This window comes from Lachnellula hyalina (genome assembly GCF_007821495.1).
Source record: "Lachnellula hyalina strain CBS 185.66 chromosome Unknown contig00002, whole genome shotgun sequence".
In the NCBI taxonomy this organism is placed as follows: Eukaryota; Fungi; Ascomycota; class Leotiomycetes; order Helotiales; family Lachnaceae; genus Lachnellula; species Lachnellula hyalina.
The window spans coordinates 291281-311974 of NW_022157116.1; the positions used below are offsets into that span (position 1 = coordinate 291281).

The 20694-nt window shown below is 47.1% G+C and overlaps 8 protein-coding genes across 8 annotated transcripts; 4 read left to right on the forward strand and 4 right to left on the reverse strand.

Moving 5' to 3' along the window:
* Positions 1–1350: 1350 nt before the first annotated feature.
* Positions 1351–2871, reverse strand: CBH1 (Exoglucanase; the record flags this gene model as incomplete). Its single annotated transcript, XM_031145243.1, has 3 exons — positions 1351–2029; positions 2081–2202; positions 2260–2871. 3 exons carry the CDS (start codon positions 2869–2871, stop codon positions 1351–1353), a joined length of 1413 nt encoding a protein of 470 aa, XP_031009744.1.
* Positions 2872–5817: 2946 nt separating this feature from the next.
* Positions 5818–7155, reverse strand: SAT3_2 (Short-chain dehydrogenase/reductase; the record flags this gene model as incomplete). The annotated part of the gene is made up of 4 exons (XM_031145244.1): positions 5818–6147; positions 6482–6673; positions 6786–7018; positions 7077–7155. The coding sequence occupies 4 exons, from the start codon at positions 7153–7155 to the stop codon at positions 5818–5820; spliced, it is 834 nt and encodes a 277-aa protein (XP_031009743.1).
* A 780-nt stretch (positions 7156–7935) lies between these two features.
* LHYA1_G000252 (UPF0098 protein) lies at positions 7936–8733 on the forward strand (the record flags this gene model as incomplete). Its single annotated transcript, XM_031145245.1, has 2 exons — positions 7936–8409; positions 8527–8733. The coding sequence occupies 2 exons, from the start codon at positions 7936–7938 to the stop codon at positions 8731–8733; spliced, it is 681 nt and encodes a 226-aa protein (XP_031009746.1).
* Positions 8734–8979: 246 nt separating this feature from the next.
* Positions 8980–10516, reverse strand: LHYA1_G000253 (uncharacterized protein; the record flags this gene model as incomplete). The annotated part of the gene is made up of 3 exons (XM_031145246.1): positions 8980–9273; positions 9327–9729; positions 9789–10516. The coding sequence occupies 3 exons, from the start codon at positions 10514–10516 to the stop codon at positions 8980–8982; spliced, it is 1425 nt and encodes a 474-aa protein (XP_031009745.1).
* Positions 10517–12827: 2311 nt separating this feature from the next.
* On the forward strand, positions 12828–15492 carry LHYA1_G000254 (putative metabolite transport protein; the record flags this gene model as incomplete). The annotated part of the gene is made up of 7 exons (XM_031145247.1): positions 12828–13004; positions 13068–13624; positions 13682–13686; positions 14093–14669; positions 14877–15155; positions 15237–15302; positions 15357–15492. The coding sequence occupies 7 exons, from the start codon at positions 12828–12830 to the stop codon at positions 15490–15492; spliced, it is 1797 nt and encodes a 598-aa protein (XP_031009740.1).
* Positions 15493–15671: 179 nt separating this feature from the next.
* Positions 15672–16694, reverse strand: LHYA1_G000255 (uncharacterized protein; the record flags this gene model as incomplete). Its single annotated transcript, XM_031145248.1, has 3 exons — positions 15672–15990; positions 16039–16590; positions 16642–16694. 3 exons carry the CDS (start codon positions 16692–16694, stop codon positions 15672–15674), a joined length of 924 nt encoding a protein of 307 aa, XP_031009739.1.
* A 224-nt stretch (positions 16695–16918) lies between these two features.
* Positions 16919–18777, forward strand: CYP86B1 (Cytochrome P450; the record flags this gene model as incomplete). Its single annotated transcript, XM_031145249.1, has 5 exons — positions 16919–17019; positions 17184–17455; positions 17482–17708; positions 17761–18097; positions 18146–18777. The coding sequence occupies 5 exons, from the start codon at positions 16919–16921 to the stop codon at positions 18775–18777; spliced, it is 1569 nt and encodes a 522-aa protein (XP_031009742.1).
* A 681-nt stretch (positions 18778–19458) lies between these two features.
* Positions 19459–20334, forward strand: YNR064C (putative hydrolase; the record flags this gene model as incomplete). Its single annotated transcript, XM_031145250.1, has 1 exon — positions 19459–20334. One exon carries the CDS (start codon positions 19459–19461, stop codon positions 20332–20334), a length of 876 nt encoding a protein of 291 aa, XP_031009741.1.
* Between the last annotated feature and the right edge of the window lie 360 nt (positions 20335–20694).

The following is a 20694-nucleotide window of genomic DNA, read 5'->3' on the forward strand; positions in this document are numbered from 1 at the left end:
GTTTGGAGGGCGGTGGAGGAGATGTGGTGGGCGATGGAGAGAGTGAGAGCGATAGTTGTTTGGATTGGGCTGGGTGCCTTTTCGTGAGTTGTGGGCGGTTATTGTTGTCTTCGTCTGAAGAACTAGAATCGGAGGAGCCGAGGAGAGCGTCGTAGCGTGAGAGGTCTTCTGAGATCACATCCTCGTCGTCCTTTTCTATATCATGGCCTTCCTCTTCATCGGATTCCATGCTGTCCCGTTCTAATCCTTCGCATCCATCACTGTCTTCTGCCAAATTTGCTGGTTCAAGCCTCCTAGAATCCTTCAGTATACCTTTCGGCATTATCTCTTTTTCTTTTTCTTTCTCCTTCCCCCCCTTTGCCTTGCCAAGCTCTATTGGAATCCCCATAGCTAGGTATAAACCCTTCAGCGCCTCCTCCAAAGCCTCCTTCACACACTTCGTATTACACATCCCACTCGTAACATTATTCAATGCTACACGTTCCTCCTCGCCCATCCCCTCCTTCTCCTTCCTCCCCCTCACCACCTCTTCCGGCAACAGCCCGCTATCCACAAACCGCTTAACCTTCGCAATCCGCGCATACAGATAATTCTCCGCCACCTCACTCAGCTCTATCCCTTTCCAAGCTGTAATCTCCCTATTTATACGCGCCGCATCTTCTCCCTTGGCCTGTGCAAGCTTCAATCTTTTGCCCAGTTTCTGCCGCTCGAACCCTTTGGCTAGTTTTAGGGCCCGTTGTATGGTCTTTTTGCTGTGGGTGAGATGCTCGAGTGTTTCGGCTTGGGGGTTCGATTGGTATGCGCGTTTCCGTTTCGGCATATTGAGCAATCAATTGGAATTGGTGGAAGAGTTAAAGAATTTAAGAGGGGAAAGTTCAGCCTTGCGATATTTTATTGCGGGGCATACTCGGAGTAATATCACGTGTCTGTTTCGGCGCTATAGTTCGCGCAACAACGTCGTGACTCCTTCCTTCCTTCTACATCTTCACACTCGCTCAGTGGCCTTAACATTTGTAGCAGTAGAGAGGCAGGTCGCGTTGCAGTTGCTTGTACTTACTGTGTATATCCATTTCAAATTATCATCGCGTCATTATCCACAATTCTCAGCATGTCGAGTGGCATTCGCATTCTTATTTTTCTTGGAAAACGAATGAATTTTTATTTCTCACATATAAATCCTCCACTAGAACTAGATACAGAAAAGAAAGTTCCAACCATGTCAATCTATATACAGCCGAAGTTGCGCGCATATCTATCTACAAAGTCCTAGAATCTAAGATCCATCGAGGCCATTATCTTCTGGTAGCAAAGTAGTTCTTTGCAGGCACTGAGACTAGAAAGGTTTGAGTACTACAATCTAGCGTTCTCGCGGTTTTTGATACCTCCGACAGCGGCAGCTGTTGCCGTGAAAGTTGAGTTAAGAGGTCCCCATTTGATGTTAGAGTAAGTGACGGAGGCACTGGCTGAATCGGCCTCGACAGTAGCTGGAACACCTGAGTCGGCTCCACAGGTGCCTCGGGTGACACCTGGGCTGCTGGCGTCCTTGGTCGGTGGGTAAGGGGCATCGAGCCAGAGCATGTCGGCGCTATGGTCATCCCAGATGGACATGACGAGAACCATTCCCTTCTTGATAGCGTCACCAATTTGCTTGAGACCACCCTTAGCGGCGAACTCGTTGGTGTCCCCGAAAGCTGTCTTTTGGGCGGCACAGAAGGTGTCGGTAATGGAGTTGCCTGTAACGCCAGAAACTGTAGAGGCGGAGTTCGGAATGGTTGTGCCATCTTGGACATAGAATCTCTTGATCTCCTGCAAGTCACCGGTTGCAGTTCCGTCGGTGGAGATGAATTGGGTAACGACTGTGAATGGCTTTGATGTATCAACAGTCAAGCCCGCGCCGTAGAAGGTGGTGTTGCCCATACGGTACGAGTTGAAATCACATCCATCAGCATCGCATAGGGAGGAATATCTCGCGCCGATTCCACAGTCGGTTCCACTGCATCGGGTTTGTTCAGTGACGGAGCAAGGATGACTGCCAAAACATGTTAGCCAGAGTTGGGTGACTTGACATGGGGGACCCTACGGAGTGTAGGCTGCTGAGATTTTGTTTGCCTCCCAGATATCCATCTCGTTACAGCACGTTCCATATGTTCCGAGACCAGCGTTCGCATCATTCGACGAGGGAGTCCAGCCGACAGAGTTTGCCTGTGCGTCATCGTTAGCTCAACCGCTTCATAATGAGCATGTGGGGTCAAAATTTACCTCTCCGTTGATGAACTTGACGTCCTGGGGACATTGGGCATCACAGTATCCAGTTCCGTACTTGGCACCCGCCAAATTTGTCGCATACTTGGCCATTCCTCCGTCGGCATCCATTTCACTGAAGTAGAGGGCGCCGTTGAGACCGCAAGGGAGATTGGACACATCAACGTCGAAGGTGAATTCCTGGTTCATGAGCGACAAAATTTGGTAGGCGGTTGTACTTCCTGCGGCCATGAGGTATGTTCGAGAACCGACGTTGGTGTTCGTGCCCTTTGTGACGAAGCTGAGTTTCAACGAGTTGCCGCTTGTGGTAATACCATAGGTTCCAGAATAGTCGGCTCCATCCAAAGCACAGTTGGCCGCACAAGTCACGGCATCTGGGCAGACAGTCGCGTTCCAAGTGTTACCAGTGTAGCAGTTGGTATACCCAACCTTGTTGTGAAGCCATCTCCAGTTCGCATCGATGACAATGGCCGCTGAAGAGGTTGTACATCCACTGGCGGTACATTGGCTGACCTCAAGAGGTGGGTGAGTCTCAGTGGTCAAAGTACCTGCCAGCTGAGCGCGGACCGAAACCAGGAGGGCAGAGAAGGTGAGGGCGGCGGAAATCATAGTGAAGGACTATTGATGCTGTTCTGGGTGATGATGATACCATTTAGAGGAATTACTCTGCTCTTATATGTGTTCTGTTAGAAAATTCGCCTCCTCGAACTTCTTTACACCTCCACATGTCAAGCGCCATTGGAAGATGGGGTATGGGAATGCGGGGAGGCAACCGGCGGAGTGAAAGCAGCCGGAATAGATCAAGCCCCACAGGTTGTGGCTTCGTTGAGGTGCTTCTCCTCCAATTTCTCCATATCAGATATTCTCTCCAGACTCAAGCTAAAGAAAGTATCGTCAGGATCGGATGCGGAGGCAATGGACCCGTGGAACGGGGAAACATAAGAACGAGATGTTAAGCGACCATCATTCTCAACCAACCATAACTTAGAACGTTTCAAGTTAACTGACATGTGGTCCAACAACTTTTTCGCCTATCTTGGATTTTGCCCCAGCTCCTTATCATACTGCCAATAGGCTGTAAAGCAAGACGAGCGACTGGAAAGTGGCAAGTACCTCGTGTACCTTATACGATCATGTACCCCCGATCGAATTGTCTCAAGCTTCTATATCCCTTACTTAAAGAATCTAGATCTTCTTAATCAGCCGAGAGAAATTGTTCCGATCTAATATATTCGAATCTGGTCAAAAGGGGGCATGATACGACATCTATGCTCTGAAGCGTAAGTTAAAACTTAAATGATAGAATATATCAGGTACCATGCAGAGACCAGGTGGTCACCAGGACATGCGCCAAGTACAGACAGACCCTGCAAGGTTCCTCGGGTGCGGGGAAACCTTACTCCATCTGCCGGACGATGGGTAAAATTCCTCTTCTAAAACAACATTCGGCTAAATCCTCTATTGAAAGGGGGACTGGTTGGAGCAGATGATTGGTCGGCAACATCCTCCCTAGGAAAAACTAAATTCCCATACTCCATTTTCTCTCTGTAACTGCGACCAAGTCATTTGCTTATGCGGTATTTTTAAAATGTTACCATGGTACATTTCATGCAATTTTGAATTCTAATTTCTATTTGGAACCAAACCTGTATTTTCTCTCCACCTCTGTCCCAATTTACAATATTGAAATTTCTTCTTCCACTTGTGCGGTTGGCATCCCGAGTTTCCGTAGCCTGGAAATTCAGAAGTATAACTGACTATTCCCCCGGATCGGAGAAACAAGGTGGGGTCTAAGTGGGATGTCATGCATTCATATTCATCTATCCAACATCCGCGGGCGGTTCTTCGGCGAACTATTCGGTCTCAGATCACCATTGCAACAGAATATGTTTGTGGCAATTACTAGGATTTATATTGGATGCTCTGCTCCAACTTCGGCACGATCCGATCAAAGGAATGATTTCGATAGGATCGGCTTGAGAAAGGCCAAATATGGCAAATCCCGAGATGTACATGTTTACTGATGGGAACTTCCTAGCTTTCGACTATGAACAGGTGGGGGGTGCAACTCATCTGATCACAGCACTGCCACCCAGTATTGTCTCCGCTGTACTTCATAGGAAGGAGCTATAGGAACTTATAGTATGCTTTCATTTATTTTGTTCAAGTTATAGCTAGTCGCTACCTGATCTAGGAGTCGTCGTAAAGGACTTGGAAGATCTTTTCCCCTTTCAAAGGTTCTTTGCGAGCTATAGTATCTTGGTTTTATAGTTGCATTGCTCCCTCATGCCGAAATAGAAGTAGCAATCACGGCTGTCGAATTACGGTTCCGTGTCGGGCTGATATTGAAATGTCATCAACCTTTCAACATGTCCTTGGTACAGACACTATCGAGCAAGTCAATAGTTACGGAATCTACTTTTCTTCCATCTCCCACAAGGCAGAATCTCAAAAAACAGTCGGTATCGATACACATTTTGCTACGATTCTCTATTCTAAACGTTGAAGGACACAACTTTAGAGAGATTGTAATCGAATTTTCTAATGTGTAACCTCCCTCAGTCTCTATGACGACAACCTTTTAGGGTTTGACCCCTGATTTCTTTTGGGTGTGCCCCGGCCACATGTCCCGAAGGCTGAAAGAGAAACGTGGCGAAATACTTCATCCTATCTTTCATATCTTGCAAGCGGAAATCCCCCGGAAGTAACCAATGGCGAGGTGACGCTGAGGCTCGAGATCCTGGCCTCGAGTTCCAACCAGTTTGTCTTTGGTACCGGAAATTGGGTAGCATGAGGTAGGTGCAAGACTTGATCGTTCTATAAGGGCTCAGATTCAATTTTGGTTACGATCTCGACAAAGGAGCCTAGATACATCGAGATGACAGATTCCATAAGCCCGAGAGCGTCGATGTCTAAGACATAGACATAAAGATTGGAGGTTATCTAAAGGAACAAGTATATACTGCAAGAAAGGTAGTTTTCAGCCACCATCAGCCTCATGCTCAGGCTACCCGTCGCCAGACCATGCAACGAGTTAGCGACGGCTAGTACATTCCAGGTTGCATACCCGCACACGCAGGTAATACATCCATATAATGCCGATGTCACAGAATGCAAGATATACGACGGAAAGCCCTACCTCCCTAAAAGAGACATTTCAGCCCAACGTTGTATCAGGCTATCAGCTACCTTAGAAGCGAATGTCCATGCATAGGTCTACATTATGGATGTCACTGGATGAGTACATCCACACTCTACGCCTCGCCATCACCCGCTAGGACACCAATCTTTTGTTCCATAAGCGCAGATGGGGTGGGTGTCTGTAAGCAGATTTCCAAGGAGTATTTCTACTTTTGGGAATCTCTTCTTACGAGCAACAAAGTAGATGCAGAAAACATATAGCCATATTCGGGCCTCTTACGGATTCGAAAGTGTTCTCTGCTCCGCTGAGTTCCAAGATCTGAGAAGCAGATCCTTCTACCCATCTATCTATGCGTTCTAACCTCTATATTGCGCATAACTGACGGCCATATGCTCCAAGTGCAGAAAAGAAAATCAATAAGTCGCCGGAAGCATGCTCAACCTTCCACCATCGAGTAACAGCACGTTACCCGTGCAGTAAGCTCCTGCTTTACTTGTGAGGAAAAGGATCGCCCCTGCCATATCTTCTTCCGTTCCTACTCGCTCTAGAGGAATCTTGTCACGTGGAAAGATCCCGTTGCCGATTATGGGTGCGGCCAAGTCTGAGGGGAACACTTGGGAAGAGTCAGCAAGCAAATCCAGGAAAGTCGAGAGCGAAATAATGTGCCCAGTAGCAGAGATTATGATGTTGATCTTCAATGTTCGTGTAGCCATGTTATACATCGCAGCTGATCTGACCCAATACTGAGAACTCGAAATACAGACTTACGGCCAGGAGCGAGAACGTTCGATCGAATACCCAGAGGAGCCAAGCCCGTAGCCAGCTGCTTCATCATATGCGTGGTAGCCGCTTTGCTTTCCTACCCCAACGAATTAGCAAGCTAAAAAGCTGGTATTTGGAGAGCTGCGAGACTTAGGAGTTATCTCGGGAGCTTGCATCTAGGTCACCGAAAAAACCCCCAGCTCCTCAATCCTCATAGAAGAGAATGGGATTTCACTGAGGAATTAAGCATACCCCATACGCGTATCCGCCAGGCGTAGATCTGTTAAACCCAGCAAGACTGCCCGTACCAATAACCTGACTCTTTTGCTCAACATTCCCCTTCTTATTCCCCTCGTCCAACAGTCCCAAGAATGCGAGAATCGTATACCATGCCGCCGTCGTATTCAGCTTGAACGTATCCAAATGTTCGTCAAAGGGCGTCTCTCCATATGCTTTTTGGAAATCTGCTACTGTTTTGATTTCTGCTTGTGGCATCGCCGATTGAGGCTGAGACACTGCAAAGTCAGAAAAGTTTAATTGATTAGAATGATATTTTGGTGGGAAGTTTTCAAAACACCGATAAGAATATCTCCTGGAAGATGAATTCAAAGTTGCTTACGCCTAGGATGCCTGAGTTGGCGATTAAAAGATTGATGTACCCGACTTCGGATTGGATGGTAGAGACAACAGAAGCGAGGGCTTCTTTGGAGGTAACGTCGCCTACGATGGGGAATATGTTGTTTGTTGAGACAGATTGGGACGCTTTCTCAAGCACGTCTTTTCGGCGGCCTACAATGTAGATTCTGTGGGCCCCGTTGAGAGCTAAAGCTCTTGCCATCATGAGGCCGATACCTGCGTATTGTCCGTTAATTCAGGCATAATAGATTCACTTGAAGAAATGGAAGAGTACCTGATCCGCCTCCTGTGATAACGGCAACGAGGCCATTGACGTTGAAGAGATTGGGAGCCTGGATTGAAGTCGTAGCCATGTTGAAGGATGGGTTTAGAAGAATAGAAGAATAGAGGAGAAGGAACAGTGAGCAGTATATGTAATAGTTGTGTAGGTAGTAATCTTTAGCCCTGGAGTTATCATGTCATGCAGCCGGGACATCCCACTTCTGATCTGTCAGAACTTCCCCGGAAAGGGAAATCTAACCACTCCGAAACCAGTTTTTGAGAGCTCTAACTTCATCAAATGTTTTGATTTTACTACTGATCGTTTCTTTAGACGAATTGAGATGTTTCCACAGACCCCACCCCCCTTTCCGTCCTCGCTAAGCTACAATAGTTGATTCTATCAGATCACGGGACCGCAAGACTTGGCTTCTTCATCCACATAGTAGCACTCGTACATTGTCTGAATTATATGCAGAGAATACCATAATGGCATAGTGCATATTTCGGAGCAATTATGCCAACTCAAGTTCAATGACCCAGGACGCGTATTGCTACGTGTACACGTGATATGCCTTCCTCGCTCGGGCTTAATCGGCAGCTTACGAAAACCCCGCCAATAAGCACGCCGAGCCTCAAGGAAAGCTCGCCGACGATGACCGATATATGCTTTTGTCCAATACCCAATTGTGTATATAAATAAGCCTTAAAGCAGAGAAAGAAATGACTGGTTTTATTCACATTTACCGGAAGCAAGAATCTTCCATCTTCAGTGCATATATGTCAAACAAACCCTGAAATATTACTTCTATCTCTATCACTATCTATATCTCTACCTTTCCTCTTCCCTCTACCTATACAGACAGAAAGCCAAAATGGAATACCTAGAACGTACTATCTCCTACCTAACCACCAACCTCCACGCCCACGACCCCAAACTCTTCACCCGCCCCCATGGCCTCGTCCCCGCCTTTACCACCGCCTCCCCCTCCCCCAGCCCACCGCCAACAATCCCCATGACCTCCCCAACATGCGGCCCCAGCGGCTCCATCATGGCCGTGCAATACACGCAGGATGGCGCCGATACCTTCCCAACACTAACCTGGACGCTGCCCTCTTCCCTGGACCCGGAACGCGTAAAAGAATACCTGCTCGTGATTCAAGACCCCGACGCGCCGCTGCCGAGCCCGATTACTCACGGTGTTTTCTACGGTATACCGCCGGGGAAAACTGCCGTTGCGCAGGAGGATGTGGTGGAGACGGGTAGGGGGAATGAGTTGAGTGGCGGGTTTAGGTATGGGTTGAATAGGAGGGGTACGGTTTATGCGGGGCCTAGGCCGTTGAGAGGTGTATGTTTATCGTCTGTCCAGATAGATTCCTGCGCCGGTTCGGGGGAGTCATGATCAGTGTTTGGATTTCTGTTGTGATTGAGTAATGATTGCTGACTTTGAGATGTCATCTTGTAGCATGGTGAGCATAGGTATTTTTTCCAATTGATTGCTTTAGGAGAAGGTTTGGATCTGGGAAAGATGAGCAAGGTTGCTACGCTGGAGGAAATTGGGAGGGAGATATCGGTTGAGGGGCGCATGTTAGCTTGGGGGGGAGTGGATTGGTGTTGCGGAGAGGAAATAGGGGAAACATGGGAGTGGAGAGTTAGCTGTCATCATGCTTGAATATCTGTGTTTCAAATTTTGATATCCTAAGCCGCAACCCTTTTTTAGTGAGAATTTCTCGGCATACCTGGAAGCTCAGCTCAGCTGATTGGATTATAGGATAGCAAGAGACATATTTTACTCTGTGAGCGACTAGTTTATGGGTATAGTTGTTAGGCTCTGTCAATGTGAAGTCGTAGTAGAGTATGAATAATACAATGGTTTGTCTCCGTTGTGGGTGGCCTAATTCCCCGCCATAGCTTGCAATCACTCCTCATCCATAGCTTCAACATCATCGTTTGACAGCTCTGTTGGACGGTTAGGTGCCATACTTGGGCCCTGACTCTTCTGTCTCTCTCTCTTTATCCTTGCAATTTTCTGTCTTTTTCCATCATCATCGCCATTAGTGGGTGAGGGACTGTCGTCGTTGATGGACATTGCGCGCTTCTTTATAGGAGCATCGTCTTCGTCATCTTCATCTCCTAATTCCTCTCGTTTCATTGCACGCTTAACCTTCCGACGAATGACTGCATCATCGTAGAAGTCATTGGGCCCAAGCATCTAAAAACATGTTAATCTCTGCACTCATCAATACTGAACGGACTTTGACTTACAACATCACAACCTGTTGTAATGCATTTGACCTGCTTTGTCCCACGCCCAGGCTGACCAGGAGTCGCAAACTGGCTACCATCGGTTTCGATATAGCGTAGGATGGCTTTCTTCTCGAAGGTATGTTTGCATTTTTTGCTAGTAAATGGTTCCTCGAAGATCCCCAAGGTGAATGGGCACCTCAAGTTCGTTGTCGCTCTTTGGATGACTATATCACCATCAGAATCGTCGGCATTGCTTGTATTATCCGTAGTGTTATTTCGACGTCTGCGAGAGCTAGACCCTTGGGTGGCATTGTCCTCTGGGAACCATGTCCTTGTGTGAGGAACTGGGGGCGCGTCATCACCAGGATGTTGAGCATCATGAATAACCTGTTTGAACAGCCTGAAATCGTTCACATCATATCTAGAGCGGTTCTTGTTAGTCTTCAATACGGTATCCCGGATAGGCAAGCGGTAAGGTACCTTTCCAACATGGTTTTCGACGAGTACTGGGTAAGATAGTCCTGCTTGGCTTTCCGCAGAAGCTCGACAGCACTGAGAACCTCTTGGTCATCAGCGGGAGAGCCATCGCCGTCTTGGCTTGCGTCTTCTTCCCCGTTCTCTTCTTCGTCCTCTCCATCACCCCTTGCTCTCCGATGTCTAGACGCGCGAGGCTGAACGACAGGTACCGCAGCTATATTGCCACTGACCTCGGTCATCATGGCGTCTTGCATTGCAAGTTCGTCACCATAATCAATCAGCTCGCGCAGTGATTTCTCTGCCTTAGCAGTCAAGTCGACGACTTTCCTCTCCATGAATCTAGCCTGGCTCTCCATCTCGTTCTGCATTTCGGTCTTATCTTCGTCGCCCTGGCCTGCCTGACGTCTCTTTTCCTCGCCTCTGCGGACCAAATCCTGGCGGATTGTAAGCTGATCGTTGATTTCCGTAGCGCAGGTTGTTATGGCTTTGATCGCACCCCCGAGATGCTTCTTGTACTTGGAATAGTCATGGTTTGTCCGCAGACTGTCGAGATCGCGTTGTGCGGCCTGCGTTAGAGGAAAACTGGGAGGCTCATATGGGGGAAGAGCGACTGGTTGACGAGCAGGCGCATCGCGTTGGCGGGCACTTCCACTTCCACTTCCGCGCGGAGCTGGAGATGATTCTTGATTGTTCACGCGGGAGCGTGATACCAGGTGGCGGCGGGAAGACATTCGGACAAGGTAGGATACAATTGTGAGATTTTGATTATTGATTGACGGTCAGCTAAAGTGAACGCGTCGTGTTGAGGCTGCAACGCGTTAGGCTTAGTCTAGTAAGACAAGGGAGTTTGTTGTCAAGAAGCTCCGATTGAAATGGCTCGCTATAGTGTTTTGTATTTGGAATTGCCAATGCGGTTTCAATTTTGATAACAATTGACATGCCATACAAGTCTAATATTGACAGAAATATAAAAGTACGAGGTAAAACCTCAGTATTAAACTAAGAAGGTGGGGATTTACTGCCAAGACATGTATGCCATGAGGTGAGGTGAGGGTAGACCGCGGTCCGTGCTTTTAGCTCGACCCTACAGTAACAAAACACATCTACATCTCGCAAAAAGCTGTTAATCGCCAAGGCGGAAGTAAACAGCGGTTATATTACCTTGGGTATGGAGCACATCCTGTCTGTGGAAGCTGTCTGAAAGCTAGAGTAAAGTGCGACTTTGGTATTTTGAGTTCCGTTGTGATGAAGCTCCAGCTAGAGCGATAGAAAGCCCGTAGCATATTGCTCTTTGGGAATAACCTCACCTCACACAAGAGCATTTAATAAGGCTCGACCTGTAACCTTTAGTTTAAGGTACATTACTGAACGGGCCCATCCAGTCTCCGAAATATACGGTGCTAGATAGAGTAAATATATGGAATAGAATTCATGAAAGTTTGATGAGATGTAGGAAACCTTGCCAGTTTCTCTGCTTCTTCGAGTGTAAGTGACACTTTATACTGATATTATACAGTAAATAGTGACGGCTTTAGGCGACTAAATTATGTATCCTTGGAACTTGAGCTGTCCTTGAAAGCATTAAATTGCTTAACATAGGTACCTAAGGTATGTAACACATGTACCTACAGTAGGTATTACAAGAACAGACAAAGCTAAACTCTAGCCCAGTGACCTCATATTACAATCGTCAATAGCATGCGTTACAAGTGCTTTAGTTTAAACTCATTAAAATAAAGGCTCTACCTGGTAGAACATCCAGTCTTCCATGGCCACATAATTTACGTTACGCAAGCACATGTTCGATCTACATGGCGAACAAGATCAAAACGTGCTTCGATTAGCGACGGCTGCACAGGCGCACAAAGTGCTCTGTTCTCTGCCTTATCCACGCATGCATTCGAAGCAATAGATAAAATTATCAGGTGGAGACGTACAGTACAGTACTTTTTCGGCGACAAGTCTACACCTGACCTGTCAATTAGCTCCGTGCTCCGTAGATAATAGACCTCGATCGAGTCTTGCCCGCCGGCACAAACAGCAAAAGGTTATCGGGATGACCGAGTATTCGACAGGGTTTAGAGCGCGGCGGCTTATCTTATCGACGGCAGGCGGAAGTGTGCGTAAACTAGGGGCGCGGATTGGCGTAGACAGGCTCGACAGGACAGGCAGCGGAAGACAAGCCTTTTCGCAACGGGAAACGGGAAGCGTGTATGTTAGTGGAAGTCAGCGCGAGGGGTGTTTGGCCGAGGTACTTACGTCACCAATAAAGAGGGTGGTTGGCAGTGTTTTTGGAGGCTTGACTAAGTAAAGGAAGGGGGGGGAAGTGGGAGCAGAAGGAGAGGTTTTTACTATGGTACAGTAGGGTAGGGTAGGGCATGGTAGCTTTGATATGGTATGGGGGGTGTAATGTTACCTGTGCTAAGGTCGTAGTGTGGCACGTGCTATGCGGAGGGGAGAGCTTGGAGTAAAGACACCGAAGGATCGAAGGATTAATCTTTTTGCTTGACAGACAGAAGGAGACGCAGGGTTTTGTCGCAACAAGATTGAACTTGAAATGTTAGTTGTGAGCTTGACCGGTAGCAAGTCCTTGACTACCTCGTATAGTAGCATGTGCAATGAGCGTTCGATAGATAGATTCTATTCGGGGTCTACAAGGCTCTGAAGACAAGGTTCACACCCCACATCTGGGATGAAAAGTCAATGGGCTGCCGGATGCTTGCATCACTTCCCTGTCAGCGTTTTTAGTAGATCCACTACCAAGATAGCAGCATTACATGGGTAAGGTAGAAAGCTTGTTAATATTCACCCCCATTAATATTCACCCCCATTATTACTCCCCATCCCATCGTCTGTTCTTAAATACCTACTACTCTCGTGTTCAGATTATATTGTTAACTCCCTTCATTATTCTTTAATCCCCTACTTGATTGTAGCTCTCGCAGCTGCACTTTCCGTGCCCCTCCTTCCTCACTTGCCCTAGCCCTCACTTCTAATCTTTCTTCGAATCTTCTGATCCCTCCCTCTACAACCGCCGCGATCATGAAGCTGTTCGGCAAGAAGAACGATGTCGCTGAGCCCAACGTCAGCACGGGCTCTGATTTTGACAATCTCGCAAATGTTGACCCTTTGGCCACAATCCCAAAAAGCCGTTGGGAGCGCATATGGCCAGTCATGGCTTGTGGCTCTGGTCTTTTCTCCGACGGCTACATCAATAATGTGAGCCGCTCTCTCTCTATGCGCCGAACGGACCCCACGAATCTGTTGCTGACGCTCCGTTAGGTCATTGGTTCTGTCTCCACCATGCTAAAAACTATATACGGCAAAAAGTACACCGACAACGGCTCGCAGAAGAACGTCAGTGCCATTGCTTTCGCAGGTACCGTTCTCGGCCAACTTATTTTCGGATACACCAGTGACAAATGGTCTCGGTCGAATTCTCTCCTCATCTCCACCATTATCTTGATCATCTTCGCAGCCCTCGGGGCTGCCTCGTACGGAGGTGGAACGCTCAATGGCATGTTCGCGGCCCTGACCGCATACCGTTTCCTGGTCGGTGTTGGAATCGGTGGGGAATATCCTGCTGGATCTGTTGCTTGTTCTGAGGCAACTGGCGAGCTGAAGAGCGGCACAAGAAATCGCTGGTTCATCCTATTCACCAATGTTATGATTGATTGGGGTTTCGTGGTGGGCGCCTTCGTCCCATACTTGATGGTCGTCATTTGCACCGATAAGCATTTGCGCTTGGCTTGGAGACTTTCGCTGGGATTGGGCGTCGTTCCTCCGTTGTTGCTTCTATACCTTCGGATCAAACTCAAGGAGCCCGAGGAATTCAAAAGGTATGTTACCCAGTGAAGGCGCATACCCTTGGGTGAGGAAAGCTAACGAAGATATAGGGAGAGTATGCGAAATGTTAGAATCCCATATGGCCTTGTTATCAGGTATTACTGGTTCAGACTGTTCCTTGTTAGCTTGATCTGGTTCATGTACGATGTAAGTTTACAAGATCAATATTACCTACAGTGTTTTACGGCCGTCTCCATACAAAGAAGAAGCCTCGCGGTGGACAGAAAAAGCGGCTTCTCGCGTCAAGTAAAATCAAGGCTTTATAATTGCCGGTCATTTTGTGGAGAAGGCAGTAAAACACTGCAAAAGACTGAATTGTGACTTACACTTTTTATAGTTTTCCACCTATTCCTTCGGCATTTATTCATCCACCGTTCTCGCCAACATCTATGATTCGAAAACTGCACCTCTCACCACCGTTTTTGGATGGAACACGGTCATCAACCTCTTCTATATTCCAGGTGCTATGCTGGGATCCATCTTTTCCGACTTTGTCGGTCCGAAGTACGCTCTCTCAATTGGCGTCTTCCTCCAAGGAATTGTTGGCTTTCTCATGGCTGGATTATATCGTCACCTTGCCAAGCCCGGGAATGTCGGTGGGTTCGCAGTTGTATATGGTATTTTCCTCTCCCTAGGCGAGTTTGGTCCAGGTGACAATCTTGGCCTTATTGCCTCCAAATCCTGTGCTACCGGTGTTCGTGGGCAGTACTACGCCATCGCTGCTGCAACTGGGAAAATCGGAGCTTTCGTCGGCACCTACATCTTCCCGTACATCGAGAAAGCTGGTGGATCGGATTCAGTCGCAACAGCCCAATATCCCTTTTACGTCTCAAGTTCCTTGTGCATCTTCAGCGCATTTTTAGTTCTGCTACTCCCTCATATTGGTCAGGACACTATCACCACGGAGGATATCAAGTTCAGAGCGTACCTGGAGAGCAAGGGATGGGATACTAACCAGATGGGTCTGATGAAGGGGGAGAACATGGAGGCTCCAGTGGAGAGTGGTTCACCAGTATTAAGTGAGAAGAGGGCAGAGAAGTGAGATATGAGATATGCGAATACAGACTCTTCCGGTCCTTGGATTTATTAACGAGCTGTCTAATAACTATCAACTACAATTTTAACGCCAAATAAAGATTAATTGAGCCGTACTGCTGATTCTATATATTGGTTGAAATTTGATGTGAAGATGAAGTCGCGCTCTATGTAACTTAATGTAAGCTGATCGGCATATAACTCCTATAGTGTCTTTCAGCCGTCTCTACTTAAGACATTAACAGCAGACCTCTACACTCTCGGCTACACGCACCAGCTCAGCGTAGATTCTTCACAAGTGGTAATCCAAGCCATGGCGCTGAAATACTCGGCGCTGGGAATCGATACCGAGTGGCGGGTTATGGATGTGCGGGCGTTGGAGATGGGGGATGGGGGTGTGGATGTGGCGGTTGACAAGGGGACGCTGGATGCGTTTCTGTATGGCAGTTTGTGGAATCCGCTGGCGGAGGTGAGGGGGGATGTCGGGAGGTATGTTGATGAGGTATGTATTTTATGATTTTCTTGGTTTAATTGGAACGGTGCCAGCTGCTTGTGGTATGTATATTGTAGATGGAAGCTGGAGTGGGAGAAAGGGAGATTGGAAGATGGATGTGCTGATTTAGGTGGTGCTTTGTTGTAGGTTGCGAGGGTATTGATACCGGGTGGACGGTGGTTGTATATTACGTATAGACAACCACATTTTATGAGACCGATGTTGGCTAGGGATGATAAGTGGGATGTCGAAGTGGAGATCCTGGAAGATCCTGACGGTGGGGGCGGATTCGAGTATTTTGGCTTTGTGATGAAGAGATACCAAGATACATAACCTTGACAAACTTTATGACTCTCGTGAGATGATTGTTTGCCACGTTAGACAACATTGATTAATTTAACCCGTTCCTATCACCAAGCTTGGGAAAACGACTCTTTGGGAAAATGCTAAATTGGTATCTCAACTTAAGCTCTTACCACACAAGACTTGTTGTATAGTACATGGCTTTTGCTCTACGCTTTAACACCAATGATCCAAGTCATATATCCTGTAGGCCATGTGTGCTGTTCTGCGCCGTTCTTAACGGTCCATCCATCACATGATGCCCCGCACTCCTTCATCATCGCCTGGACTTCCTCGGCGCTTCTTGTGCGCAGAGAAGAGATATAACCATCAAAGACAAGAACAAAGGGTATGATGGGAATGATGTATGTGAAGAATAGATGACCAGGAGATCTCCAGAAATAAAACGGAGTGATGAGAAACATAAGAAGACCCATTGCAGTGATGGTGATCATAGACGATATCGTACGTTCTTGGAGTTCGAAGATACTACTCACTTGTTAGTTGTGTGGTAAACAAGGGTTGTTGTGGACATACCCAAATCCATCCGCCGTCTCGAGGGTGTTTCGTAATATCTCCGAGCCCAGCTTATTGTCGAAATGATGAAATGCCAAATTATACAATCTAAAGATTTTCTTCCCATCCTGTGAATTCAAGCTCGCGGGTGCATTGGACGCGTCTACAGACTCGGAGACAAAGCTGAGATTCTCACTTCGCTTTGAGGCTTCTGTCCAATCCGGTATATGTGGGTGAATATCCGTCAACACGAAGTTCACGCCGCCATTGTTTGTCGGCGGAGCTCGAGGTGAACGAGGGGTAAGGCCGTTCGACTGGGTAGCCGTGGGAGGAGGTGATTTGGGCATTCGTGAGGATAATTGAGCATTCAAATCTCTCTCGATGAATGGAGTTGGGCCTCCTGCGCCTGCGCAGAAATCAACATATTTGTAGTTTGTAACATTGTCGGTGAGGGTTGCATAGAGCGTGGTTGTTATGAGCTGTGCCGGCGATACTTTTTGCAGCACAGGTGCTCGGAATGTCCAGCAGAGAGTGAGGCAAGATTGGACCTTTTCGCGGAGATATTGAGGAAACCTAGGTTGAGAAGATTAGCAGGCGTCAATTCACGGGAAGATATCCCCATACCAAGCTTGATCGTTGATCTCGTAAAAGTGTATGCGGGGGCAGATGAGAACCATGGTGAGCTTTGCTTGGACTCGTGTGGTTATGGTATGGGGATGGGTGAGAGAAGGGAAGGAGAAGAGTGTTTGATGAGTACTGTACTGTAGTGAACCTCATGCACGGCTGAGCTCCTTGAAACAAGGCTGTGAGCGCGCTAGCAACCGAAGTATATTGTCATGGGTATCTATGACATAATGACATGACCTTTCCTAAACTTCAACACCAAATTCTGCAAAGTAAAATGCATTCGGTAACGGCCCTGTTGGCCGCTGCTATTGCATTGTTATTTGCCTACTTCTTGTTCCGCAGTCCGACGCTCAAGAGAAACGGAAAACCCCTCCGGTACGTCCCGTCCCTTCGTCAAGTCTCCTTAGGTTTCAAAACGCGTCATATTGAGAGTGAATAATTATCATATATACCATATTTGGACCTCCTATATATGTCTTTATTCAAAATCATTACAGCACATGAATTCACGACGCACAATGTTAATATTTCATCTCTAGACAATCTCTAGGCCGACTGCCATTCATTGGGAATGGCCTCATCTTCCTGCAACCACGCAAGAAACTCTTCGCTTGGTTCGTGAAGTGTGAGCGTCAATTTGGGTTTGAGACGTTCCAAATATCGGTTCCTACGCTTCCACCAGGCGTGGTTATCAATGACCCAAAGAATTTGGAGTATGCACTCAAAAACGAAGGAATCTTCTCCAAAGGAGATTTCGTCAAGTCCAGGTCATGGGATCTCTTTGGCAAGTCATTCTGGGACAGCTTTTATAGTAGTTACAGTGGCTAATAATCATAGGGAATGGAATCATCAATGCAGACGGTGAACTTTGGAGGGTTCAGCGTAAAGCAGGTGTGAACTTTCTTAGCAATGCCAACCTAAAGATCCTTACGGAGGCTGCCTTACCTACATATCTCAAGGAAACCATCAGTATCCTCGAGACCCCACAGCCCAACGATGTTGTAGATCTGTCCGCCATCTTTCATGAGCTTACCACCCAGCTTTTCGGCCGCATGGCGTACAATGTATCTTCTCCATCGATGCTCACTTAGATTAAAGGCTGATATGGGATTTTAGATGGAAATGCATCATTCTGATGCTTTCACAGAAGCCTTTGATTACGCCTCGGGTGCAACCACCGAAAGATTTCAGAACCCTTTATGGAAAGTCACCGAACTCTTCTTTGGACGCAAACTCCGGAAGTCAATCGCACAAGTCAAAGCCTTTGGTTCCGAAATAGTTGCAAAGGCCGTCTGGGCCAAGCAAAGCAAGCAGCCAGTCAGCAACGTAAATACCAAGTCTGGCTTTGCGAACACTGTTGAAGGAATTTCGGGAAGCTTGATCCATTCCCTTTTGGATACTATCGATGATCATTCAGTGGTTGCCGATGCAGCGCTAAATTATCTCACGGCTGGTAGGTAAAAGTTACAGATAACCGTGTACAAAGCTAAACGGTTTATAGGAAGAGATACAACCGCTCAAGCATTGACCTGGTTATTTTACTGCCTCATGAAACATCCAGATGTGACAAAAGCAATCCGAACTGAAGTCGACAATGTGGCTAAAGCTGCCTTGAGCGTTGAAGACGCATTCTTGGACCTTCATCGAATCGACACTGCATTGTTCCAAGCATCCAAGCTCCCGTACACTATGGCTGCTTTCTACGAGGCTTTGCGATTATATCCCCCGATTCCATTCGAGTTCAGGCAGTGTATGAAAGCCACTACACTTCCTGACGGAACCTTCTTACCAAAGGATACCGTCCTTCTTTGGTGCACATGGGCCATGAATCGCTCGCGACAAACCTGGGGCAAAAATGCCGACGAATTTCGACCCGAGAGATGGTTTGATGACGGCAACTTGATTACAAAGACTGCTTTTGAATTTCCGGTATTCAATGGTGGACCGAGAATTTGTCTTGGGAAGAAAATGGCCGAGAGCGTTGCTGTGCAGGTCATTGCGGCATTTGTACTGCACTTCGATTTCAAAGCTCTGGACAACAATGAGAAGTTTAGTAAGAATAGCTTGACCTTGCCCATGGAGGGTGGGTTGCCTTGCAATGTAAAGATTCGGAATCACAATACGGGGCGGTAAGCCTTGAAGACGTAATGTGGAGTTACCGGTATACCCTGGGGCCTGGTTTCGATACGTCAATGCTTCTCGAAAGCTGTACGTAGCAACAAAGCCATAGCCCTTCTCAGGCGACTTTATAATGTTACAGTGAGATTATAGGCACTTCTTTATAATCGGTTGAAACAATTTGTTTCTCCGCGGAGCTAGGGACACATCGAGTCAACATCACGCCCTTCACTACCATTTAGGTAGGACACTGTACAGCTAGCTTTGCACGGCTCCAACCGTCTGACGAAAGATATGAGGAATCGATTTACGGAGCCGTACATCTAGAATGTAACCTCGAATGTTCCTCCAGCCAATCAAAATCTGACAATTAAAGGTTGCTTGTATAGACTGGAATTGTGTCATTCGGGTTGCTGACAAACGCCACCATGGTTTCGGTGGCTTCGAGATCTCTCCCATAACGTCATGTAGCTCACAAGCTTAGGAATTCATCAATGCAATGTGCTTACTATTGAACTTCCAACGAGAATCTTTGTGCAAGGCTGACATGTATCCAGAAGACTATATATACTTACCCAGATTTCCAGTGCAAGCATGAATATTCAGAGTTCAGTACAACACATGACATAATAACTTCACAACTTCAAGTTACACACTACCATCCAAAAGTTTAGCAGAAACGCGCTTTCAAACATTATGGCATCGTATAACATCAGTTCAGTAGCGGCAGACGGGCTCAATATTTTCTACAGAGAGGCCGGCCCAACAGACGCACCTGTCATACTCTTATTGCATGGTTTTCCCAGCTCTTCACACCAATTCCGCAACCTCATCCCCCTCCTCGCCGCCGCTTACCACGTCATTGCCCCCGATCTCCCAGGCTTCGGATTCACAGAAGTTCCCAACTCCCGCGCTTATCCCTACACATTCGATTCCATCGCCACCTCCATAGAAGCCTTCCTCGACGCCCTCTCCATTAAGAAATTCTCCCCCTACATCTTTGACTACGGTGCCCCAACCGGCCTCAGACTAGCACTACGCAGACCTGAAGCCGTGCAAGCAATCTTCAGCCAAAATGGGAACGCTTATGATGAGGGACTAGGAGCATTCTGGGATCCTCTTAAGGAATTCTGGAAGGGCGATGGTCTTAATATTTCCCTCAGAGAAGCCATTACAGCCTCAACTCTCACGCTTGACGCGACAAAAGGGCAATATCTCACAGGCACCGTCAATCCCAACTCCACCATAGCACCAGAAACGTATACGCTCGACCAAGCACTGCTCGATCGACCTGGTCAAACGGATATCCAACTAGGCCTGTTCTACGACTACAGAAAAAATGTCGAGATGTATCCTCAGTTCCAGGAATACTTCCGGAAGAGCCAAGTCCCACTAATTGCGTTTTGGGGGAAGAACGATCCTATTTTCATTCCGGCGGGTGCAGAGGCTTTTAAAAAGGATTTGCCGAATGCTGAGATTCATCTTTTAGATGCGGGGCATTTTGCGGTGGAGAGTAATACGAAGGAGATTGCGAATTTGATGTTGAGATTCTTGAAGAAGAATGGGATTTAAAGGAGAAGAAAATGCTGGCAGCATTTTTTTTGTTAAAATTCCAGGGCTTTGATCGCTGGGTTTTCAGGGGGAAAGTGCTGAAGCTCAGGCTATTGGTCGCTAAACTTGGATCTTTCGTACTACAAAGGTTGGACTTCAAGTGAGAGAAGCGCTATTACTTTAATGCTGTTCAGTGTATTTAGAAGAATAAAGAGGGCAACGGTTCAGAATACCAGGCATGTTAGATGCAAAGTTTCAAAAGCCTGATGTGTTTTTATTTGAAAGTGGGCTTTTTCTATTGCTATTTTCGCTCAGGCAATTTCCCCACAGAATATTATTTCTAGCGTACCAGGATATCTCACTCGTCACGTTTCCTAACCC